Source organism: Hippoglossus stenolepis, chromosome 12 (genome assembly GCF_022539355.2).
Source record: "Hippoglossus stenolepis isolate QCI-W04-F060 chromosome 12, HSTE1.2, whole genome shotgun sequence".
In the NCBI taxonomy this organism is placed as follows: Eukaryota; Metazoa; Chordata; class Actinopteri; order Pleuronectiformes; family Pleuronectidae; genus Hippoglossus; species Hippoglossus stenolepis.
In genome coordinates this window covers 880,760-903,374 of record NC_061494.1, presented here as the reverse complement: position 1 = coordinate 903,374, position 22,615 = coordinate 880,760, and the positions used below count along the sequence as shown (strand labels likewise).

General features: G+C 42.6%; 1 protein-coding gene across 2 annotated transcripts; it reads right to left on the bottom strand.

Annotated features, from left to right (window-relative positions):
• Nucleotides 1-8,772: 8,772 nt before the first annotated feature.
• Nucleotides 8,773-18,830, bottom strand: fbxo28 (F-box protein 28). Of its 2 annotated transcripts, none has more exons than XM_035172826.2 (5): nucleotides 18,603-18,830; nucleotides 15,338-15,447; nucleotides 13,538-13,676; nucleotides 11,386-11,638; nucleotides 8,773-10,723 (listed from the first exon to the last, which is right to left on the bottom strand). In XM_035172826.2, exons 1-5 carry the CDS (start codon nucleotides 18,789-18,791, stop codon nucleotides 10,218-10,220), a joined length of 1,197 nt encoding a protein of 398 aa, XP_035028717.1. In that variant the 5' UTR covers nucleotides 18,792-18,830; the 3' UTR covers nucleotides 8,773-10,217. The 2 variants fall into 2 exon arrangements, with proteins under 2 accessions (XP_035028717.1, XP_035028718.1); XM_035172827.2 differs by having other exon boundaries at nucleotides 11,443-11,638; nucleotides 18,603-18,828.
• Nucleotides 18,831-22,615: the final 3,785 nt, after the last annotated feature.

The window sequence follows — 22,615 nt, the reverse complement described above, 5'->3', positions numbered from 1 at the left end:
TTAGTGATAGTGATAGCGCCACCTACTGTCAACAGGAAGTAAGCCTCGTTTTACAACTTTAATTTGAATTACATAAAATTTTCACTGTGTGGTCGGCACTTAATGCCGTGGACCGTAATGCGTGATTAGTGGGCGTGACGGACACAGGAAGTGAAGCCTTTATCCTTCCTGCAGTGCAAAAAATGCACGAAACACTCTATTCTTTGTCCATACATACCTAGCTGTGTATCAACCCTCTCTTTCTAGTGAACACTAATGCTTTAGCTTTTTACTTGAAACCCCATGAATATAACCATTTCTACCACATGAATTGCCTCTTGTATTTTCTCCCATAATATGATGAATATTCCTTCCCCTTCTCCACAAGGCTCCATCCTCAGCAAAGAGGGACTGCCCCAATATCACCCTGAACTTGAGAGAACACATCATTAATCATAATGGAAAACAATATTGGACTAATGACACTGCCCTGAGGAGTACCATTTTCCACCATATACCTTCATGATAAAGCTGTCCAAATTCTTACCTGAATAACACTGATCAAATATAAAGTCTCTGATCCAATTACATGTCCATCTACTGTGTCTTCTTCCTCTTCTTCGTTCCTGGTTTTCCTTTATGACATATCAAAGACCGTCAATGTGTCTTTGATATTACAGCCATCTAAGTCTATATATGTTCAGGTTGGTTGAAGGGAAAACATGTATTAAAGACAAAATAATTAAAATTGAAAATAAATGGGAAAATCAACTAAAACAGGAATGAACTACATAAAACACAATGCATGCCTTTGGAGTTATAGGTGTACAAACACCTATAACCTATATCCAAGTAGGTAGAATCAAATTTACCCCAGAGGAGGGGATTAATAGCTTCTTAAATGTAGCACATGTGTATATAAAATAATAAAGTGCTGTGACTGATGATGAAAGAAGTAATAAAATACACTAAATTCTAAAGTCCTAAAATCATATTGCACAACTCAATATGCAACATAAAGCAGTATGGCAAACCTGCGTAACTGAAAACTAGTGTGTACAACAAGGTTACAGGTTACAATACCAAAGTGCTTCTTTACTTAATTAATTATTATGGGGTTCTTAAATGACACTGAATAATAATACAGGCCATGGATGATGTGCTCTGCCACAAAGGCAATCGGTGCTCGGATCGTTTGGTGGCATATTTTACGCGTAAAAACGAGTGACGTATTTTGTCCATCTTGGCTTGCCATATTAACCTTACTTTGCATTGTTTTTAACGTACTTTGTTGTACTTTACGGTTCGTTCTGCTTTACGTTGTTTTAATTAGTTTTCTTTGCCTTGGCTCCTTAAAGCGACACATCAGAGGGCTTTACTATGGGGGATGAAAAAAGACTTGAAGGGGACATTGTATGCCCATTTTACCACAAGTTGATATGGTTCCTTGGGGTCTTAATGAAATGTCTGTAACATACTTTGGTCAAGTACCACAAGGATCATTTAAAACAGCACCCTTTTTACCCTGTATAAAACAGCCCTCCACAGAGTGACCTGTTTTGAGTGCCTGTTCCTTTAAATGCTAATGAGCCAGCTCCCCTCCCCTCTCCCCATGATTTTAAACGATATAAATTACATATTTTATATGATATAAATTATCAAATATGCATCCCATACTTTGTATTCCCCTTGTTGTCCTGGAGTTTTAATTTTCCCAATCACATAATTAAATGTCCCCCTCTGCCGATGTAGGGAGACTTCCAGTGTATTGTGACGACACAATACACAGGAAGCTCATTCCAGTCACTCAAGCATGACGTTTCTGAATTAGAGGAACCATAACAAAACGTGCGAGTGTTTTTTTTCCAGAGTTTTGGGGTTGGTAGACATGCCAGATACCCACATTAACCTGTAGAAGCACTAACAAAGTGGAATTTGCATGATATGTCCCCTTTAAAGGTCCAGTGTGTACGATTTAGGTGAAAGGGCTCTATTTGCAGAAATTAAATATAAAATAATCCTATGTTTTCACTAGTGTGTTTCATCTAAATTGTATGATTTGTTGTTTTCTTTACCCTAGAATGGGCCCTTTACATTTAAATACTTAATATTTACATCGGGAGCGGGTCCTATCTACGGAGGCTGCAATGTTTAAAAAAAGAGACGTCCGTCAGTCTGTCCGTCCAAAAAAAAATAAAATACGGACAGACAGTTCAAAATGAACTAGTTCACGTTCATTTGTTCCATTATTTATTGGCATGACTTAGGTGCCAAACTTACGATCACGTGTTTAGTTATTAATCGATGGTGTCGGATCATGTATGTGTGCCGCTCCGGCCATTCGCATCTCGTGTTGTACTGCATTGTCCAATCAGCACCAAAATTCTCAGGCTTCATCAGAGCCCCGACCTGAACAGATCTATTAGTCTGTATGTAGTGATAGCTCCACCTACTGGCAACAGGAAGTAAGCCTCGTTTTACAACTTTAATGTGATGTACATGACATTTTCACCATGTGGTCTACATTTGATGACGTGGACCAGAATGGGTGATAAGTGGGCCCGCACAGTGTGCTTTCAGTTTTTTAATTGTTTTCTTTACATTTGTCTGTGTGTTGTTTTTCTCTAATGTTCCTGTACAGCACCTTGAAAGAACCTCTGTGTATGAAAGGTCCTTTATAAATAAAATTGCCATGCCTTGTCAGTGTAGACCTACACAGCACAATGTGGATTCATAAACATCATTTATAGATGTGTTTCAAAATTGATCATGACACCAATATATTGTGACATGCAACAGCCTGAGAATATTCATCCCCAACAACACCAGGAACTCCTTTGTTCAACAAAGGAGTATATTGTCTCTGCAAATGAGGCTCTGAGGGATCTCAGCAAGCCTAACTGGCACAACTGGGAGTTTGTAATGTGAAAAACAAAGACAGTTACTGTCAAAGGAATTCACTGTTATTCTCAGGGTACAGAAATCAACAATTTCCACTCCTCTTGACGTCCTGTGGATTTAAATGAGACGCACGTAGGTAGGTGGGTTCATTTGCATTATTACAATATACTCTAATGTGATATGATGATATTATAAGAGGTTACTCTAAAGGGACGGACAGACGGACGGACGTCTGTCTGTCTGTCCAAATAAAAAAAAATAATACGGACAGACAGACGGACGTCCGGTATTATGTCCAAATCACAAAGGTTACGCAATACTATTTTTACCATCTTGCTGTGTTGCACTTAATCAAATGCTATAATTAAAGCTGTTGCCTATTACAAAGACAACCAAGCACCAGACACACTAGTGCACAAGTAATTATGTTCACAACAGCATTGGTTTATATTTCTGCAAAGACTTGACACAAACACTAAACTGTAACCCATCCACTCAAACCTTTTGTGAGCATTTATACTCTGGCTGCAGTTTCCATATTAGATAGATAGATACAGTTGCAATCAGAAATATTCAACCCCCTCACCCCAAAAGACATTATAGTGATGTGGATGAAAGATAATGACAATAAATGACAAAAAAACTCATTAAACATATTTGAGTTATTTTGACAACAGAAGTTGACTTAACTTTGAAGTTCAAATGAAAAGGGTAACTTTTTTAATACATGTGCATGTGCAGTATTATTCAACCCCCAGCTTCAGTACTTTGTGGCGCATCCTTTAGCTTTTATAACTTCTAACAAATGTTTCGGTAAGTGCTGACAAGCTTCTTACACCTCTCGATCGGAATCTTTGCCCATTCTTCACGTGCAAAAGCCTCTAGCTCAGTGATATTTGATGGCTTCCGTGCTGCAACTGCCTTCTTTAAATCCCACCAAAGATTTTCAATCGGATTTAAATCTGGTGACGTTCCAGGATCTTTTTCCTCAACCTAACTTTGGTTGACTTGGAGGTGTGCTTGGGATCATTGTCTTGCTGGAAAGTCCAATGATCACCAAGGTTTAATTTGTCAACAGAAGGCATCACATTCCTCTTTAAAATGGCCTGGTATTTCTGGGAATCCATGATTCCAGGTACACGATCAAGATTACCAGTTCCTGCTGCAGAAAAACAGCCCCACATCATCAATGACCCACCTCCATGCTTGACCGTGGGGATGGTATTCTTCTGGTCATAAGCCTGGCCTTTCGCACGCCAGACATACCGCTGGTCCATATGTCCAAACAGTTCCAGTTTGGTTTCATCAGTCCATAGAACTGTCACCTAAAACTCTGTAGTCTTATAAAAATTTCCTCCTGGCATATTCTAGTCGACTTTTGATGTTCCTTGGGGTCAAGAGTGGAGTGCGTCTTGGAGTCCGGCCATGAAGTCCATGTTTATTCAGTGCACGTCTTATAGTTGCCACTGAAGCACTTGTACCAGCCTTCATCAGGTCATCCTGTAGGTGTCTTGCAGTCACACGGGGGTTTCTCTTAGCTGTTCTTACTAAGTTGCTAAGGGCCCTTGATGAAATGTTGGGCTTTCTTCCCCGGCCAGGCAGGTTTACAGCTGTTCCATAAGTTTTAAACTTCCTTATAATGCTCCCAATGGTGTCTCTTGGAATAATACATTTTTTGGAAATCTTCTTATACCCAAGGCCCTTCAGGTGTGATGAAATAATCTCCTCTCTCAGCTTTTGTGGAAGCTCCTTTGTCTTTCCCATGATTGCAACTCACCTTGAATACCTTCATGGGTGGGGTTTATATATGCATCACAGCTGAAGCAAATGAAGGATCATTATAGAGTTCCCAAAGGCTTAATTATGTTTCAACTCCACTTTAGGCCATAAAAACTGTCAGACAGCTTTAAAAACAACAATATTCTATAGGGGTTGAATAATTGTACACAAATACTACATCATGCATTTTCTGTGTTGATTTAATGTATCTCATAACGAAGTCACCCAAAGCTCTTTCAGAATCTTGCTCTTTGAAAAAACTTGAATTGATAAATCCTTAAAATCTTTGGGGGGGTTGAATATTTCTGATTGCAACTGTAGATAGATAGATAGATAGATAGATAGATAGATAGATATGGCCTATCTATCTATCTAGATCGTTTGCAGCTTCTCCGTCATAAGAACTGGCTGGATGGTGTTGAACGCACTGGAAAAATCAAAGAATGTGATTCTCACCGTGTGACCAGCCTGATCCAGATGAGAGTGGGCTCTCTGCAGCAGGTAGATAATTGCATCAATCCACTCCCAGATGAGGCTGGTAGGCAAACTGTAGAGGGTCCAGTGATGATTTCACCTGTGGTCTGAGGTGGGCCCGGACCAGCCTCTCAAGTACCTTCATCACATGAGATGTGAGGGCGACTGGTCAGTAGTCATTGAGGCCAGATGGAGTTGTCTTCTCGGGGACTGGAACCAGGCAGGACGTTTTCCACAGCACTGGTATCTTCTCCTGATGAAGGCTCAGATTAAAGAGATGCTGGAGAATAGCAGCTAGCTGGCTGGCACAGGTCCTCGGGACCCTGGCGCTGATACTGTCTGGTCCTGGGGCCTTGCGTTGATGAAGCCTCTCCAGCTGTCTCCTCACCTGGTCAGTTGTCACAGACAGGCGGGGGAGGGGGAAGGTGTTAATCCCTTCAGTGGAGGAGCAGCACTTTGAAGGTGGGGGGGGTTATGTCCAAGGAGCACACCAGGGGGGTAGAGTGGGGGAGGGCAGAAGCATTAGGGGCAGTGAGGGTGTGTGGAAGTCTGGGAGTGTGGTGGGGGGGACAGACGAGGGCTTTGCACTGAACCTATTGACGAACAAATAAAGCTCATTTGCCCTCTCCAGGCTGCCCAGTTATTTCCCTCAGTCCAGTCCACACATCCCTCACATTGTTCTGCTGCAGTCTGGCCTCCAGCTTCCTCCTGCAGGAGTCTTTGCACTCCCTCAGCTTTCCCCTCAGGTCATGTTGAATGATCCTCACGTCTTCTCTGTCCCAAGACCTGAAGGCTTTCTTCTTCTTGTTGAGAACTTTCAGCTCAGTGGTGATCCAGGGCTTGTTGTTAGGATAGCAGTGTACTGTGTATGTGTAGGCTAATACATCATGTTGGAGTAGGAGCTAATAACTGTTAATGCAGGCGAGTCTTAGTAAATGAAAAATCAGTCAACAGAGGGAGTGTGTAAAAACGAGAGGCAAACAATGTGTTCGCTAGGTTTTTATAGGGGACACAATATGTGCTCACTACTCCCTGGTGGGGCCATGACTGCAGATGTCTCAGGTTGCAGAGCCTGAATAGCGAAACCTGTTCGGGGTTGGAACACATATGAAATAGAATACATTTTAATGGCAGGTGAAGATGGGGTTACTGTTCTTCCATTGCTGTTCCTGAAACACTAAATGTATGTTGAGGAACATTCTTCCATGTGACCTCTCCCTGGAATGCAGACAATGTGGGAATAGGAAGGAAGGGAGTAGGAAGGAATTGTGTTATACAACTGTGGATTGTGCCTTTAACTTATTCTAGTTTTTAATTCAGTGTCTGTGTCCCTCTTTGTTTTAACTAGAACAAATGGAACACAGATACTAAGATTTTAAAAAGTGATGTGTTTACAGCTAGTTGTGCCAATCCTGAAGTGTCCAAAATATGTAGCACAAAAAAAGCTGCCTGGATATCTATTATATAGAGAATCTATTGCAGCATTGACCTTCTAATGAATGGTAGAGATGAGGAAGTTTACCATGCAATGTGTTATGGGTCAGTTAATATGGTTAGTTCCTCTTCATCAAATTAACATTAAGCTCAAAGCACTAGCAGTCTCATGTTGCTGCTGGCGTGGCTTTAGAGCGTCTTTCCTGTAAATTGCTGCTCTGAAGTCACTGAAAACAGCAATTGCTAAAACTTATATCAACTACTACATTATAAATTAAACCATGAAGTGACGCAGAACATTACCTGTAAAAGTAGAGCTTGTGATTGGTGTAAACACACATAAGTTGATAAGCTGAGTTTTAATAGGTTTGAATTGTACATTTGTAACAGTAATGTGTACAACAAAACTGTACAGTTTGCACCAAGTTAGCCAACTCACAAGATTGCTTTCTTTGTATACATAATAATCCACAATCTACACTTGTAAGTACATTAAGATGACAGTACAATTATCTAAACTGAGACTTAGTCTCAAATTAAGCCACTAGATTACACCTTCTTGTGTTTTGCTGCCAAGTGTCATTGTAATACACCCTAGTGTTCACCAAGATGTGACCTGCATTTCCAAAGGTTCATGCCATGAGTGGTTCAGGTCATCCAACAACAGAAAAGCTTCAAACAGAGAAGACAAAAGTGCAGCCACAATATGGGCTCACAGCTAATCTAGCCTCACAAGGCAAGAGACAAGTTTGTACAGGAGAGGGGAAGAGTGCGACTGCACAGGGGGCTGAGACAATGTTTTTTTAACAACTGAGGAAACTCATGTTACTCTGAGCTATTCTGTTGAGCACAAGCAACCCTCATTTGTCACTGCAAACCAGTCACAACGTCATTTACACAGATCACAATAGGCCGAGTTTCACCTTCAGTTACAACACAAGTTAAAAAATATACACTGCTTAAAGGTTCAGTGTTTAGGACTTAGTGAAATCTAGTGGTGAATATGCATATTGCATTCAACTTACTACCCCTCCCAATTGTGTAGAATAACCTATGGTGCCCTCCAGGCAACAGAAATACAACCCTTCCTGTTATTGTTTAGTTTGTCCACTCCAGGCTACTGCAGACACATGGTGGCGCAACATGGCACAACATGGCTGTGGAAAAGGGCCGATGCGGATGAAGATATAATGAACTCATAAGGTAACAAAAACCCAACCGATAGATCCTCCTGAATTCTTCACACTGAACCTTTAAGTATATTTTCTTATACCCAGTAGAGACATCGATCTCTTGCTAAATATCAATTACCTCCCTTACTCTGGAGTAGCTGCAGATATTATCAGATACTAAATGTGGACAAGAAAAAGACCAAAGTTAATACATGGCACTGAAGAGCTAGGTGAACAGCTCCTTTAACTGGCAGAACAGTTTACTTCTGCATTTCCACTGATTTAAAAAAATGATTAGCCAATAGAAACACTGAGTCTGAGTCCAGCAGGTGTTGGACATGATGATCTGACTCAGTATCCAGAAACCCCGAACACTCAAGGATAACAGAGCGTCAAAGTGCAATGTTGACCTGGAAAAGAGACTAAACTTCAAAGCCGACAGACCTGATAAAAGCTGGATCGTGGAGCAAGAGTTTAAATTATTTTGTGAAATTGGAAATAGAAATTTGGTGAAAAACTATAACTCAAGGTCTATGTACTAGCTTTTTTTCCACAAAGGTTTTACTACAGCTTTCAACAACATGGTGTTCATCAACAGAACAGGTTGCTCAGTTGTGTCGTGTCGTGCACTGATTCTTTGAGATGTGGTTGAAAGTGAGAAAAGGCCAAGTATCATGGGCCTAAAATTATATTACTGTCAAACTATTTGACAAAAAATCTTAACTCACCATTGAAATATCAGCTATTTCTAATCATTAAGACTGTGGGATATGATTGAAAGCTCTGGAACAAGCAAGTAGGAGGACCTTGAGTGAGTGAATATATATATGATCTCATTTCAAGAATATGATTGTGCAACTACAGGGTCAAAAAGAGGACCAATTTGAACACATTTCGACCAGCTGCCTGTTTGTTTCACAGTTTGAAAAATCAAGGCAAGTCATGAGATGCACGTTTCTGCAGTGAAATCAGTAGAAGTCAATGGCTGCCTGGAAAGTAGAAACACCACATTCAAAAAAACAGTAACACTGTGTTCTTTGCAAAATGTTTAGCTGTATTGAGCGGTACAATAATTGTAGAATATGGGATGAAATATGTAAAAACACCAGTATGATCCTTAAAGGACAGATCCTTAAAATTGTGTTGCCATTGGACTGTAATCCTATAGTTTCTTTGTCCACATACAGTAACTTCTAATGGGAAAGCATTAACATCAGAGCTATAAAGGGTCTGCTCTCGCTGTACATCTTTTGAAGAAATTATTTTCACACAAAGCGGAGCCACAGCTGCATTTCGAACAATGATATCTGGGAAATGCAATCCCCTTATAGACAACATTTACCTCTCTGTTAGGCCCTGCAAAGCAGAGAAGGCATCAGTCAACAGGTGACACTGACTAATGCTACCTGAACACTTCCTTTTCCTTCTGTAAGATCACATCCTTCCTTAAAGGGGATTCATAAACTTATTGAACTGGAAAGGTCTGAGCAGCAATTTTGAATAGAATAACGAAGCAACTGGAAAGGAATATAAACTACTTATTACTATTTAGATGATTGTTATTGCACATAGCCAGGTCAGGAAAAAGCAAATGTGAATTAAATGAATGTTAATGGATGCAGACTTCCTCATGTGAAAATGGAAGGGACATCAATTATTACCTATAACATGTCACTTCAATTTGGTTCCAGCATTTTAAGTAGTATTATGAATAAGTCATGCACTTTGTCACTTTAGTTTTTCACATTTTTTACAGATCTGAATTTCTGTTCTGTAATACCAGAACATAAACATAAAAGCTTCTTGGAAAAGCATCTACATTAAAAATCTGTGCAGTAATTTCAATGTAATCTTGCTGCAATAGGCCAACTTCCTGCCCACCCCCTGATATAGCTGTGACTAACAATCCTTGAAAGTTTGGAGATATTCTATATTTTTCTTTTTGTAGACAACTCCCATGTTGAGGACTGAAAAAAAGAAATACTGCAGCATGCAGCTGTGTTGGGAGCTTAAAAAGAAGTTACTATATATTTATGAGATTCACGTCTTCAGTATGAACCAATTGGCTCGGAGCTGAAAGCCACAGGGGAAATCAGAAAGTGTTGAAGGACACACCAACCCGTTGCTGTGGGTGTTTTCATGCCATTCCATTTGTTAACAAGAGAAATATAAAAAAACAAAAGACAGTAAATTAAAATCTAATGTTGACCCTGTCAACGTTGTGCAAAGTCGTGATGAAGCTGTGGGCTCATTGTTTTAACTGTGATACAGCAGCAATGTATTTAACACTATTCTCAAATCCAATACCACAAAAAAGAGAAAACACTGGTAAAGCATACAGGGATATTTCTATTTGTGACTCATCTGACAAACTGAACAGGTAATGAGTGTTGGTGACGCAGGTCATTGGGAATAAGGTGTGATCAGTCAGATGTTGAAACCAAAAACAAAACTTAACTAAATGACACACTGAGTCTCTTATTTCTTGCTGCGCAGCCGTTTCGACTGCCGTGGAAGGTCCGAGTTCTTTCTGGTGCGTTTGAGTGATGACCCTCCCGGACCCTCTGGCTCTACTGGTATTGAGACTGCAGCCATGCTGCCACTTGCCGGCACAGTACCAGACGTACTGGCAACAGTTGAGGACACGCTGCTAGATGTAGAGGGGACAGCTGTTTTGGGCCTGGGTCCTCCAATTGCAGCGGCGCTACTGTCCATCAGTTCACGGAGCTTGTGCTCTAGCTCTGCAAGCCGGGCGTTCTGTTCACCAATCACCTGGGTCTGTTCCAGCAGCTTCTGCTCCTGGTCCTGCAGCTGCTTCTGCTGCTCCAGCTGTTTCACACGGATTTCTTGCATCTCCCTCCGCATTACTGTCATGGACGCCCCATTCACCTTCACCTGCTGCTGCACCTTGGTCATCTCAGAGCGGGATGGTGTGTTCTTGGCCAGCAGGGACATGGTGGTCAGGGAGGTAGATGGACCTGCCACTGATGGAAAAGGACAGTGTCAGGGATCTTTTACTGATGCACAAAAAACAGACACCTGATGTGAGAGAAAATCCCAGACCAGCAGTTTCAGAAAAACTCAAACAGTCTGTTTGACAGCAACAATGTCTCAGTCAAGAATTCATTCATGCATTCACACAGACATTCATACAGCACTTTTTTAACCACACATCATTCATACACAGCAATTTGAGGTTTAGGATCGTAACCAAGAACACTTCGAAAAGCAGACTGGAGGAGCCGGAAATTGAACCACTGACCTTCTGGTCAGTGGACAACCCTCTCTACCTTCTAAGTCACAGCCACCCCCTGCAGGTGTACATGTACAAGTGCTTCAGGGCTGTTAAAGTATTCAGGCAACTACTATGTCTCTCAGCTGATGAAGATACCATTAAACTAGGAAATGCACATTTTAAGTGAGAAACACTACAACCAATCAACCAACTCCTATTCTTAGTTTGAAACTTCATTTGCATCTGAACATTACTGCTGTAGTTATTCCTATATGGTACCTATGTCAAATTTATGCCAAGTGCGGTGTACCGAGACAGGAGTGTTTAAAATTGTGTTTTCAGATATTCTGGCCAGAATAACAAATATGGCAGTAGTTTAATATAAATTGAAACCATCATTTTATCACGTACCATCACTGTGTAGGTGAAGTCTACGTTTAGGAGCCAGGAGAAACACATGTCTGTTACCTGGTGTAGACCCAATGAGACGGCCAGACAGATCAGCACCTGGCAGCTTCTTCTTCAGGATGGGGACAATCTTCTCATCAAAGTACTCCATGGCCATGGAGGAGATATCCCTCAGCTCCTGAAGAACCTCATGAGCTCGCTGGGGGGCACGAGTGGAGTTCACATAGCGCAGCACACGATAAATCTCATCTATCACCTGATAACACACAACAGATGAGCAAATAAGCCAAGAAATCAGAAAATGTACAACAAACATGAATGTCAACACCGAAACAATGATGGATTTTAACACCCTTGGTAATCTCACTGGGCCCTCTGCTGACCATGTATGGGAACTACAGCCAACAATAAATAACCACTGAGGAGGAGTTATTCTTTCCTCAAGACAACACACATGTTGATTGATTGATTTTATATTTAGTAGTCATAACACATTGACCCGTCTTATGTCGGAATTCGATGGACATTTGTTTCTATAATAGATAATCAGATTACTATGGAGAGCCGGATGAAAACGTAAACTTCCAGGTGGAGGAGAAAACCTCATGGAAAATCGCCCCAACATCTGACAAATCAGAAACCTCACTCAACAGAATGTTGTTTAAGCGATATTAAATAATAACTTATTACTTTGCATGAGAGAAAGATGGTCACCGTGAGAGAACTTTTCACAATGAGATGATAGAAATATACCAATTTTGTTCAGAATATTCAACAAAATTTAGACAGGTACAACAAAGCACGGACCGACGCCTACAACTCAGGTGATCTGGTGGAGTACAGGAAGTCCAGATACCGGTCCGGACTGCTATTAGCAGTGCCAAGAGACAGTACAGGGACAAAGTGGAGTCTCACTACTAGGGCTCCAACACGAGGAACATGTGGGCTGGACTAAAAACAATCAGACTGCAAAAGAAAGACCAGCAGTGCTGAGGTGGTGATGAACTGAACACCTTTTATGCTCGCTTTGAGAGCAACTCCCCGGCTGTGAAGATACAAGAGGCCCGCTGCCCACCTGTAATATCCAGGGCAGATGTGTGAAGATCACATAAACGGATTAACACACGCAAGGCACCTGGACCTGATGGCATCCCTGGCTGAGCTCTCAAGTTGTGTGCAGATCAGCTGGCAGATGTATTCACAGACATTTTCACTGCTCCAGTCAATTGTCCCCGTATGCTTCAAGGAGACCATCATTGTCCCTGTTCCAAAGAAACCCCAAACCCTCTGCCTGAACGACTATTGCCCAGTAGCACTCACCCCCATCATCATGAAGTGCTTTGAGCAGTTAGTCGAATCATTCATCACCTCCTCCCTCCCTGACTCACTAGACCCACTTCAGTTTGCTTACAGGCCAAATAGGTCAACTGCAGATGCCATCTCCCTATCCCTACACACTGCCTCTCCCACCTGGACCAGAGGGACACATATGTGAGAATGCTGTTCACCAAGCTCAGAGACCTTGGGCTCAACACCGCCCTCTGTGACCCACAGGCTGTGCAGATAAGCAGCACCACATCCTCCACCCTGACTCTCAACACTGGCGCCCCCCAGGGCTTGCATGCTAAGTCCTCTCCTGTACCCCCTGTTCACGCATGACTGCATGGCCACCCACAGCTCCCACACCATCATCAAATTTGCTGATGACACGACCATCATAGGCCTGATCACCGGCGACGATGAGACTGCCTACAATCTGCCATAATTCCTCTAAACTCTGCATTTTACAATATTTTCACAACTTTTTTTTGGTGTATATTTTATTCCATTTGAATACTTTTGTTTTATTTTTCTTATATTCAATTTTTTTTTGCTTGTGTAATATTTTGAGCATGGCTACAAGGAAGCCTGTGACCCAAGCATTTTATTGCCAGCGACTGCTATATGTAATTGTTGTGCACATGACAATAAAGTCTTGAATCACTTGAATCGAACACTGTGGGTACAACCTGAATATAACTAAGACAGCACATCATGGTATAAATTCAATCAGGGATTAGTGTGAGCATGCTTCTGCAATGAGAGGAAGTCTTTTCACAAGGTATTTATACTGGTCCTCTCTTTACAGAGTGTTGCTGCTGTCAGCTGAGCTTACCTTTCCAGGGATAAAGCAGCAGAGGTTGGAGTCGACATATTTCATGAAGGTCATGTTGAGCAGAGAGAGGCGCGTTTCCACGGCAGCCAGGATATCTGCATGACGGGCCAGTGAATGGTTTCTCCTCTCTGACTCTCGCCTGCAGACAATTCATTATAAACACTCTGGTGTGATTCATGTGATTTTTAACTGTGCATCACACCTTTTCACTGATTATTTTGTTTTAATTAGTTCAGGTCAATAATTAGATGCTTTGTAATCAATTCACAGATCAACCAGAAATACTGAACATTCCTTAAATGTTCAGTCACCTTGCAGTTGTTTAGCGAGTCTACTCTTACAAGGTTATTGACCTAACATGATCAAAAAGTATGAGAGAACCTGACTACAAAGCTTTAGCTGAACATACTGTGGATTCAACTTTTGCACAATTATAAATCCAAGAACACAACATTTTAAAACAGTCTGGGCTTGTTGAGATGAGTAAAAGAAAAAATGTGAAATGGTCTGTATTTATATAGCATTTTTCACCACATAGGAAGAAAAGAAAGTGCTCCCCATAGATGCACTGTGTATGCATGTGTGTGCGAATGGGTGCATGGCATAACTTTTTTTCTTTCTATAAGGGGCCATTCAGGGTAGCATCTTGCCCAAGGACACTTTGGCACACAGATAGGGAAGACTGGGATTGAACGGCCGACCTTCTGGTTGGAGGACGACCACTCTACCCCCCTCAGCCACAGCCGCCTGTGTGATTGATGTATGATAGAGAAAGTGCTGCACAGAGGCACTGTATGAATGGCAAAAACTGTACTGTAAAAGCGCTTTGAGTGGTCAAGACTAGAAAAGCACTATATAAAGCTAGACCCTTTAACATTTATACACTGCCGACACAGCCACCAGGGGTAATTTGAGGTTAAGTATCTTGCTCAAGAACAGTTCGACTTGCGGATTGTGAGAGACTGGGATCGAGCTGCTCTACCTCCTGATCCACAGCCGCAGTGCAGGTATTCATTCTTAGCCATTTGGACGGTTGATAGTGAAAATTCTGTGTTATTTAGTCATGCAGATTTAAAATATTCTTTAAGGTTTCTGAAGAGCCTCACATTAAGTGAACTGCTGTCAGTTTAGTGGAATCCATAAAAGGGGGAATCGTTGTTGCTGCTGGGTTTGGGTTGACAGTGATGCAGTTTTGCAAATATCCCCTAAACCAAAGGTTCAGAATATATTTGGGATTCATTACCACTCATGGTGAGCCTTCAGTGGTCTCTCTTGTGCATGTCTGATGAAATAGGTACAGTTTCACTGTTATCCGGCACAGCTGCTACACAGGCTATATTTCAACCTTGCTTTACTCACATATGTCCAGCCAAAGTTTGACTGCAGTATTAGCTCTGAGCCTTACAGTCTGTGCTCTAAGAAGTGCTGTGGCTGGAATAAGTCTAGAGGACCGGGGCTGCTGCTGCTGCTTTCTGCTGCTGACTCACACTCTTACTACACAGCCTACACACAAGATGTAAACTCAGTGCCAGGCTGTCAGCCTGTATCATTCAATTAATTTAGTAATCTCAACTACATACATTTCATTCACATAATCATCATTATTTGTTAAAACATTATTCCACTGAGCCCTTCAACACCATCACTAACAACAAGGGGGCCAAAGACCGACACTGGACTTCAAAATGTCCCTTCCAAGACATATGATGTCCCATGATATTACACAGTGTGTGTGGCTAAAACTCAACAAGAGTGAACAATTGTTTTTATCTGGCGAGCTCATGCTGGTGTGACACTGACCTGGGTAGTTGGGCTTTAACTTGCCTCTGACACAGACTGTGGTAACGCTCCACCTTTAGGAAGCCCTGATTGAGAACACGCTGGCAGATAATGTCCATGCGCTTGCACACCTGGAGAAAACAAACAAGAAAAAAATGGTAAACAAAAATACTGTTTTTGAGTATGTAGACTGGAGCTGCAGACTGAGGGGTGTGCTGGAGGAGCTGCAGGGGGACAAGCAGTGAATCCCTTCCAGATAAACACAGCGAGTGACACCTCCCACAGGAGCACTGTTCTCTACATGTCCTGCTGCTGTCTGTCTCTCAGCTCTGTGCTCTACATGTTCCTGCTGCTGTCTGTCTCTCAGCTCTACATGTTGCTGCTGCTGTCTGTCTCTCAGCTCTGTTCTCTACATGTCCTGCTGCTGTCTCTCAGTCTTTTCTGGTCTGTCTCTAGTCGTTGTTCATGTCTGCTGTGTCTGTCTCTCAGCTCTACATGTTGCTGCTGCTGTCTGTCTCTCAGCTCTGTTCTCTACATGTTCTGCTGCTGTCTGTCTCTCAGCTCTGTGCTCTACATGTTCTGCTGCTGTCTGTCTCTCAGCTCTGTGCTCTACATGTTCTGCTGCTGTCTGTCTCTCAGCTCTGTGCTCCTGCTGCTGTCTGTCTCTCAGCTCTGTGCTCCTGCTGCTGTCTGTCTCTCAGCTCTACATGTTCTGCTGCTGTCTGTCTCTCAGCTCTGTGCTCTACATGTTCCTGCTGCTGTCTGTCTCTCAGCTCTGTGCTCTACATGTTCCTGCTGCTGTCTGTCTCTCAGCTCTGTGCTCTACATGTTCCTGCTGCTGTCTATCTCTCAGCTCTGTGCTCTACATGTTCTGCTGCTGTCTGTCTCTCAGCTCTGTTCTCTACATGTTCTGTTGCTGTCTGTCTCTCAGCTCTGTTCTCTACATGTTCCTGCTGCTGTCTGTCTCTCAGCTCTACATGTTCCTGCTGCTGTCTGTCTCTCAGCTCTGTTCTCTACATGTTCCTGCTGCTGTCTGTCTCTCAGCTCTGTGCTCTACATGTTCTGCTGCTGTCTGTCTCTCAGCTCTGTGCTCTACGTGTTCCTGCTGCTGTCTGTCTCAGCTCTGTGCTCTACATGTTCTGCTGCTGTCTGTCTCTCAGCTCTGTGCTCTACGTGTTCCTGCTGCTGTCTGTCTGTCTCAGCTCTGTGCTCTACGTGTCCTGCTGCTGTCTGTCTCTCAGCTCTACATGTTCCTGCTGCTGTCTGTCTCTCAGCTCTGTGCTCCTGCTGCTGTCTGTCTCTCAGCTCTACATGTTCTGCTGCTGTCTGTCTCTCAGCTCTGTTCTCTACATGTTCCTGCTGCTGTCTGTCTCTCAGCTCTGTTCTCTACATGTGCTGCTGCTGTCTGTCTCTCAGCTCTGTGCTCTACGTGTTCTGCTGCTGTCTGTCTCTCAGCTCTGTGCTCTACGTGTCCTGCTGCTGTCTGTCTCTCAGCTCTACATGTTCCTGCTGCTGTCTGTCTCTCAGCTCTACATGTTCCTGCTGCTGTCTCTCTCTCAGCTCTACATGTTCCTGCTGCTGTCTGTCTCTCAGCTCTACATGTTCCTGCTGCTGTCTGTCTCTCAGCTCTACATGTCCTGCTGCTGTCTGCCTCTCAGCTCTACATGTTCTGCTGCTGTCTGTCTCTCAGCTCTACATGTCCTGCTGCTGTCTGTCTCTCAGCTCTGTGCTCCTGTCTGTCTCTCAGCTCTGTGCTCCTGTCTGTCTCTCAGCTCTACATGTTCCTGCTGCTGTCTGTCTCTTAGCTCTGTTCTCTACATGTTCTTGCTGCTGTCTGTCTCTCAGCTCTGTTCTCTACATGTTCCTGCTGCTGTCTGTCTCTCAGCTCTACATGTCCTGCTGCTGTCTGTCTCTCAGCTCTACATGTCCTGCTGCTGTCTGTCTCTCAGCTCTACATGTCCTGCTGCTGTCTGTCTCTCAGCTCTACATGTCCTGCTGCTGTCTGTCTCTCAGCTCTACATGTTCCTGCTGCTGTCTGCCTCTCAGCTCTACATGTCCTGCTGCTGTCTGTCTCTCCGCTCTACATGTTCCTGCTGCTGTCTGTCTCAGCTCTACATGTCCTGCTGCTGTCTGTCTCTCAGCTGTGCTCTACATGTCCTGCTGCTGTCTGTCTCTCAGCTCGTGCTCTACATGTCCTGCTGCTGTCTGTCTCTCAGCTCTACATGTTCCTGCTGCTGTCTGTCTCTCAGCTCTACATGTTCCTGCTGCTGTCTGTCTCTCAGCTCTACATGTTCCTGCTGCTGTCTGACTCTCAGCTCTGTGCTCTACATGTCCTGCTGCTGTCTGTCTCTCAGCTCTGTGCTCTACATGTCCTGCTGCTGTCTGTCTCTCAGCTCTGTGCTCTACATGTTCCTGCTGCTGTCTGTCTCTCAGCTCTACATGTTCCTGCTGCTGTCTGTCTCTCAGCTCTACATGTCCTGCTGCTGTCTGTCTCTCAGCTCTACATGTTCCTGCTGCTGTCTGTCTCTCAGCTCTACATGTCCTGCTGCTGTCTGTCTCTCAGCTCTAGATGTTCCTGCTGCTTTCTCTCTCAGCTCTACATGTCCTGCTGCTGTCTGTCTCTCAGCTCTACATGTTCCTGCTGCTGTCTGTCTCTCAGCTCTACATGTCCTGCTGCTGTCTGTCTCTCAGCTCTACATGTTCCTGCTGCTGTCTGTCTCTCAGCTCTACATGTCCTGCTGCTGTCTGTCTCTCAGCTCTACATGTTCCTGCTGCTGTCTGTCTCTCAGCTCTACATGTCCTGCTGCTGTCTGTCTCTCAGCTCTACATGTTCCTGCTGCTGTCTGTCTCTCAGCTCTACATGTCCTGCTGCTGTCTGTCTCTCAGCTCTACATGTCCTGCTGCTGTCTGTCTCTCAGCTCTACATGTTCCTGCTGCTGTCTGTCTCTCAGCTCTACATGTTCCTGCTGCTGTCTGTCTCTCAGCTCTACATGTTCCTGCTGCTGTCTGTCTCTCAGCTCTACATGTTCCTGCTGCTGTCTGTCTCTCAGCTCTACATGTCCTGCTGCTGTCTGTCTCTCAGCTCTGTGCTAACCATGTAGCAGCACAACGAGCGGCTGCTCTAATTCCCCCGCTGATCCCACGTTAAACTGGGTCTCCCAGTGAAACGCGGCTCCGACACAGTGTCTCCACACGTCTCTCGGAGCCGTCCTGCAGACAGAGGCAGTGCATGAGGCGAACACTGGCTTTGTTCTCCTTCCAGCTGCCTTGTTTTTGTTCTGCTTACCGAGCGGAGCAGGCTGATTTCATCGTAGGACAAGAAATTGAGGATGGTCTCAATGGCCACGATGGGCAGTCCTAACAGCGGGTTGTTCTGGTGCGGATGGTCCGGTGGAGGAGAGGACTGTCTCGGTGACACCGCTTCTGAGTCCAAGGAGCCAACACATCCATCGACCCTCTCCACGACGGCCGCCATCTTGCTATGCCAAGGAAGAGGCGGAAGTGACGTATAGAAAGGAAGCTAGGGTGCCATTTTCCCCAAGTGATATAAAAAATGTTCCCACTATAAAGAAAAAACGGTTAGTTGTGTGGTAACAGTTTGCTCCTGATGGCGGAAACAGGAGAGGGAAATTCATAGTCAATGTTTTTCTACGTTTTATTAACTATCTATGGTGCAGAGTGAAGTTAGAAAACTCTGTGCTCATCCTGCCTGGTTTATCTGTACTGAAGATGTTATTGTGAATGTTTTTCATAAAAGGGAATGTGTATACATTGCATGTCAGCAACAAATCGAATGTTTTGCTTTACATATTTAAAAATGTAACATTTGATGAGTTTGATTCTTCAAAAAATCACAGTAAAAAAGTTTGAAAGCAGAATAATGTTGAAACAAGTATTCTTCTCCTTTGTGACACATTCATTAGTGTGATTGTGATACCACTTTGCAAGTTACCCCTTATGTATGACTAGTGCAGTGTCTGTTCTACATCTGTCTGTTGGGAATGGACTGTTCTCTTGGCCCGTATTTATGCCCCAGAGCTACTTCAGAATCATTCCTTGTCATTAGTGAGTACTCTTAAAATAGTTCTACAGTATACTGTCACTTTTTATTGTTTGCGTGATGGACGTTGTGTGCAGAGCTTATTATTAACAGACTATGGTGCAGAGTGAAGTTAGAAAACTTTGGGCTTATCCTACCTGGTTTATCTGTAATGAAGATTATATATATATTTTTTTACATGTTCTATATTTATACTTGTACTAAACACACCACAGCAAATTCCTTGTATGTGTAGGCTAAACCTACTTATTAATAAATCCCAATTCTGATTCTTATTAGTATCATATTATATTCCATATTCTGACGACTGGATGCTCGATGAGTTACACGCCCTTCTCAAAGATATCTTTGTAAATGATGGCCATGTGTTGCATCCATTCTTTCACATTGATCATGGAAATGTGTTTCTCAGTCCCTCAAGGCTGTATATCAAATCTGTCTCAGACCAAACCAAATACAAAAAGTTGTATTTTTTTATGTTTTCCTCATCATGGATATCATGCCGACTTTTTTTGTGGAGCACATTGAGCTGTCAACCTCACAGTGTCTGGGTGCAACTGATTTTTTAACCTTAATTACAGCATCTCTATCTGGCCGATTAATCTAGTCATATTATTTATTTATTAATTTATATATTTCTTAGAGGCACAGGAGTCCTTCTCAGGTTATAAAATAAATGTGGTCAATAGAATTCTACAAATGATTCAAATCCAGAATGGATTTTAAATGGAATACAGATGGCATTTCATATGATGTTAGAAGCCCTACATTGGTAAAACAAAGAAAGTTATATGATACAAATTAAAATAATCCAAAAATATTTGTAAAGATATGGACTGATTAGTGCAACCCCTTGTCTCCATTAGGTTATATCAATAGCATTCATGTGCAATGTAAGCTTCTTTGGTATTTCAGATACACATATGGCAAAGAAAGGAACCAAGACTTTGACTAATTACAGCCATCTCAAGTGTATGGCTCAAAATGCCAAATCTGAGATAGTATGTTTGCACAGTTAAAAAGTATCACTTAACCAGAATATAGCAGCGCTGTTACTGAACTTAACTGTTCCTCTAATAACAAAGCATCCTGGCAGGGTTGCCTACAGACCCCTGCTAGCAGCCTGTGTGCTTTTGATTCATACGTGAAGTAATGCAGAACAGCCAAGCTTTTCAATCTCAAATGTGATTGATTCCCCTGCATTAGCATAGATGTTATTTGGACATTATAGGTTTGTCACTTTAGTAACTGCAAACAATAGCATTGGTTTATTTAAGATCTCAACAATGTTATTACAGTGACATCCCCGCAAAACTTTTTGTCTTGTCTGTTTACATCCGAGACTACTGATGACGTGTCGGGCTTTCGCAACGACTACTGATGATGTAACGGCTTCTACAAGGGCTGTCCCAATTCGTAGGGGAAGATTTCAACCACCACCCCTTGTGACTCCGTTTCAAGGGGCAAGATAACCCTCAAAAACAAGGGGTAGGGAGGGATAGGGCCAAGGGGTGAAATGGGATTGGGCCTTAGATTTGCAAAGTAATATGGATTTATCTATACATACTCCATAAGGATGGCAGCTTCGAGTCATTTTGGTCAATCCTAACAGATTTTTTCAAACATTTACAACTAAGAAACTTTCTAACAAAACATTAAGAATGGAATAAAATGTTGTGTTGTATCCCACAAGTTGAAGAGTTCTTTATAAAATTACAGTTCTGTAATGGAGACCAACACCTCCATTTGCCTTACAGGCCATCTGTTCACCAAATATTGGAAAGCTGAAATCAATACAAACATACCACAAGTCCTGGCGGAGGAAATATGCACTGAAGCACATCTACAGTTAGGTCCTGAATTATTTGGACAGTGATACAATTTTCATAATTTTGGCCCTGTATGCTACCTCAATGGATTTGAAATGAAATAATTTAGGAATTTAGGAACAATTTTCCTACAAAGTCCCCTCCTTTCAAGGGACCTAAAGTAATTGGACAAATGAATACAATCATAAATAAAATGTTCATTCTTAAAACTTTGTTGAGAATCCTTTGCATGCGATGACTGCCTGAAGTCTGGAACCCATGGACATCACCAGACACTGGGTTTCCTCCTTTGTGATGCTTTGCCAGGCCTTGACTGCAGCTGTCTTCAGTTGTTGTTTGTTTGCAGATCTTTCTGCCTTAAGTTTTGTCTTACGCAAGTGGAATGCATGCTCGATCTGATTGAGATCAGGTGATTGATTCGGCCATTGTAGAATATTCCACTTTTTTGCCTTGAAAAACACCTGGGTTGCTTTTGCAGTACGTTTTGGGTCATTGTCCATCTGTACTGTGAAGCGCCATCCAATCAACTTTGCTGAATTTGGCTGAATGTGAGCAGACAGAATGTTCCTGTAGACATCAGAATACATGCTGCTTCCGTCTTCTGTCGTATCACCAATAAACACTAGTGCCCCTTTGCCATTGGAAGCCATGCATGCCCATGCCATCACACTGCCTCCACCATGTTTTACAGATGATGTGGTGTGCTTCGGATCATGAGATGTTCCAAGCCTTCTCCATACTTTTGTCTTCCCATCTTTCTGGTACAGGTTGATCTTAGTTTCATTTGTCCAAAGCATGCTATTTTGGAAAAACTCTAATCTGGCCTTTCTATTCTTGAGGCCTGTGAATGGTTTGCACCTTGTGGTGAACCCTCTGTATAGGCTCTCGTGAAGTCTTCTCTTTCTGGTACACTTGGATAATGATACACCTACTTCCTGGAGAGTCTTCTTCACTTCACTAGATGTTGTGAAGGGGTTCCTCTTTACCATGGAAAAGGTCCTGTGATCATGAACCGCTGTTGTCTTCCGTGGACGTCCGGGCCTTTTTGTGTTGCCGAGCTCACCAGTGCATTCCTTTTTTCTCAGAATGTACCAAAATGTTGATCTGGAAACTCAGAATGTTTCTGCTATCTCTCTGAGGGATTTTTTTTTAAGTCTGCACTTCAATAGCATCTCCATTATTTCATTTCAAATCCATTGTGGTAGCATACAGGGCCAAAATTATGAAAATTGTGTCGCTGTCCAAATATTTATCGACCTAACTGTATTAATACAAAAACTCAAACACATGAAGGGAATTCAAATGGGAGGTATTAAGAGATTTTTCAGACACCAGAAGTAGGAACTAAAATGGGCCAACATGGTTTTTTTTCTTCTTTCTTAAATTGTTTAAAAACAATATAGTTATACC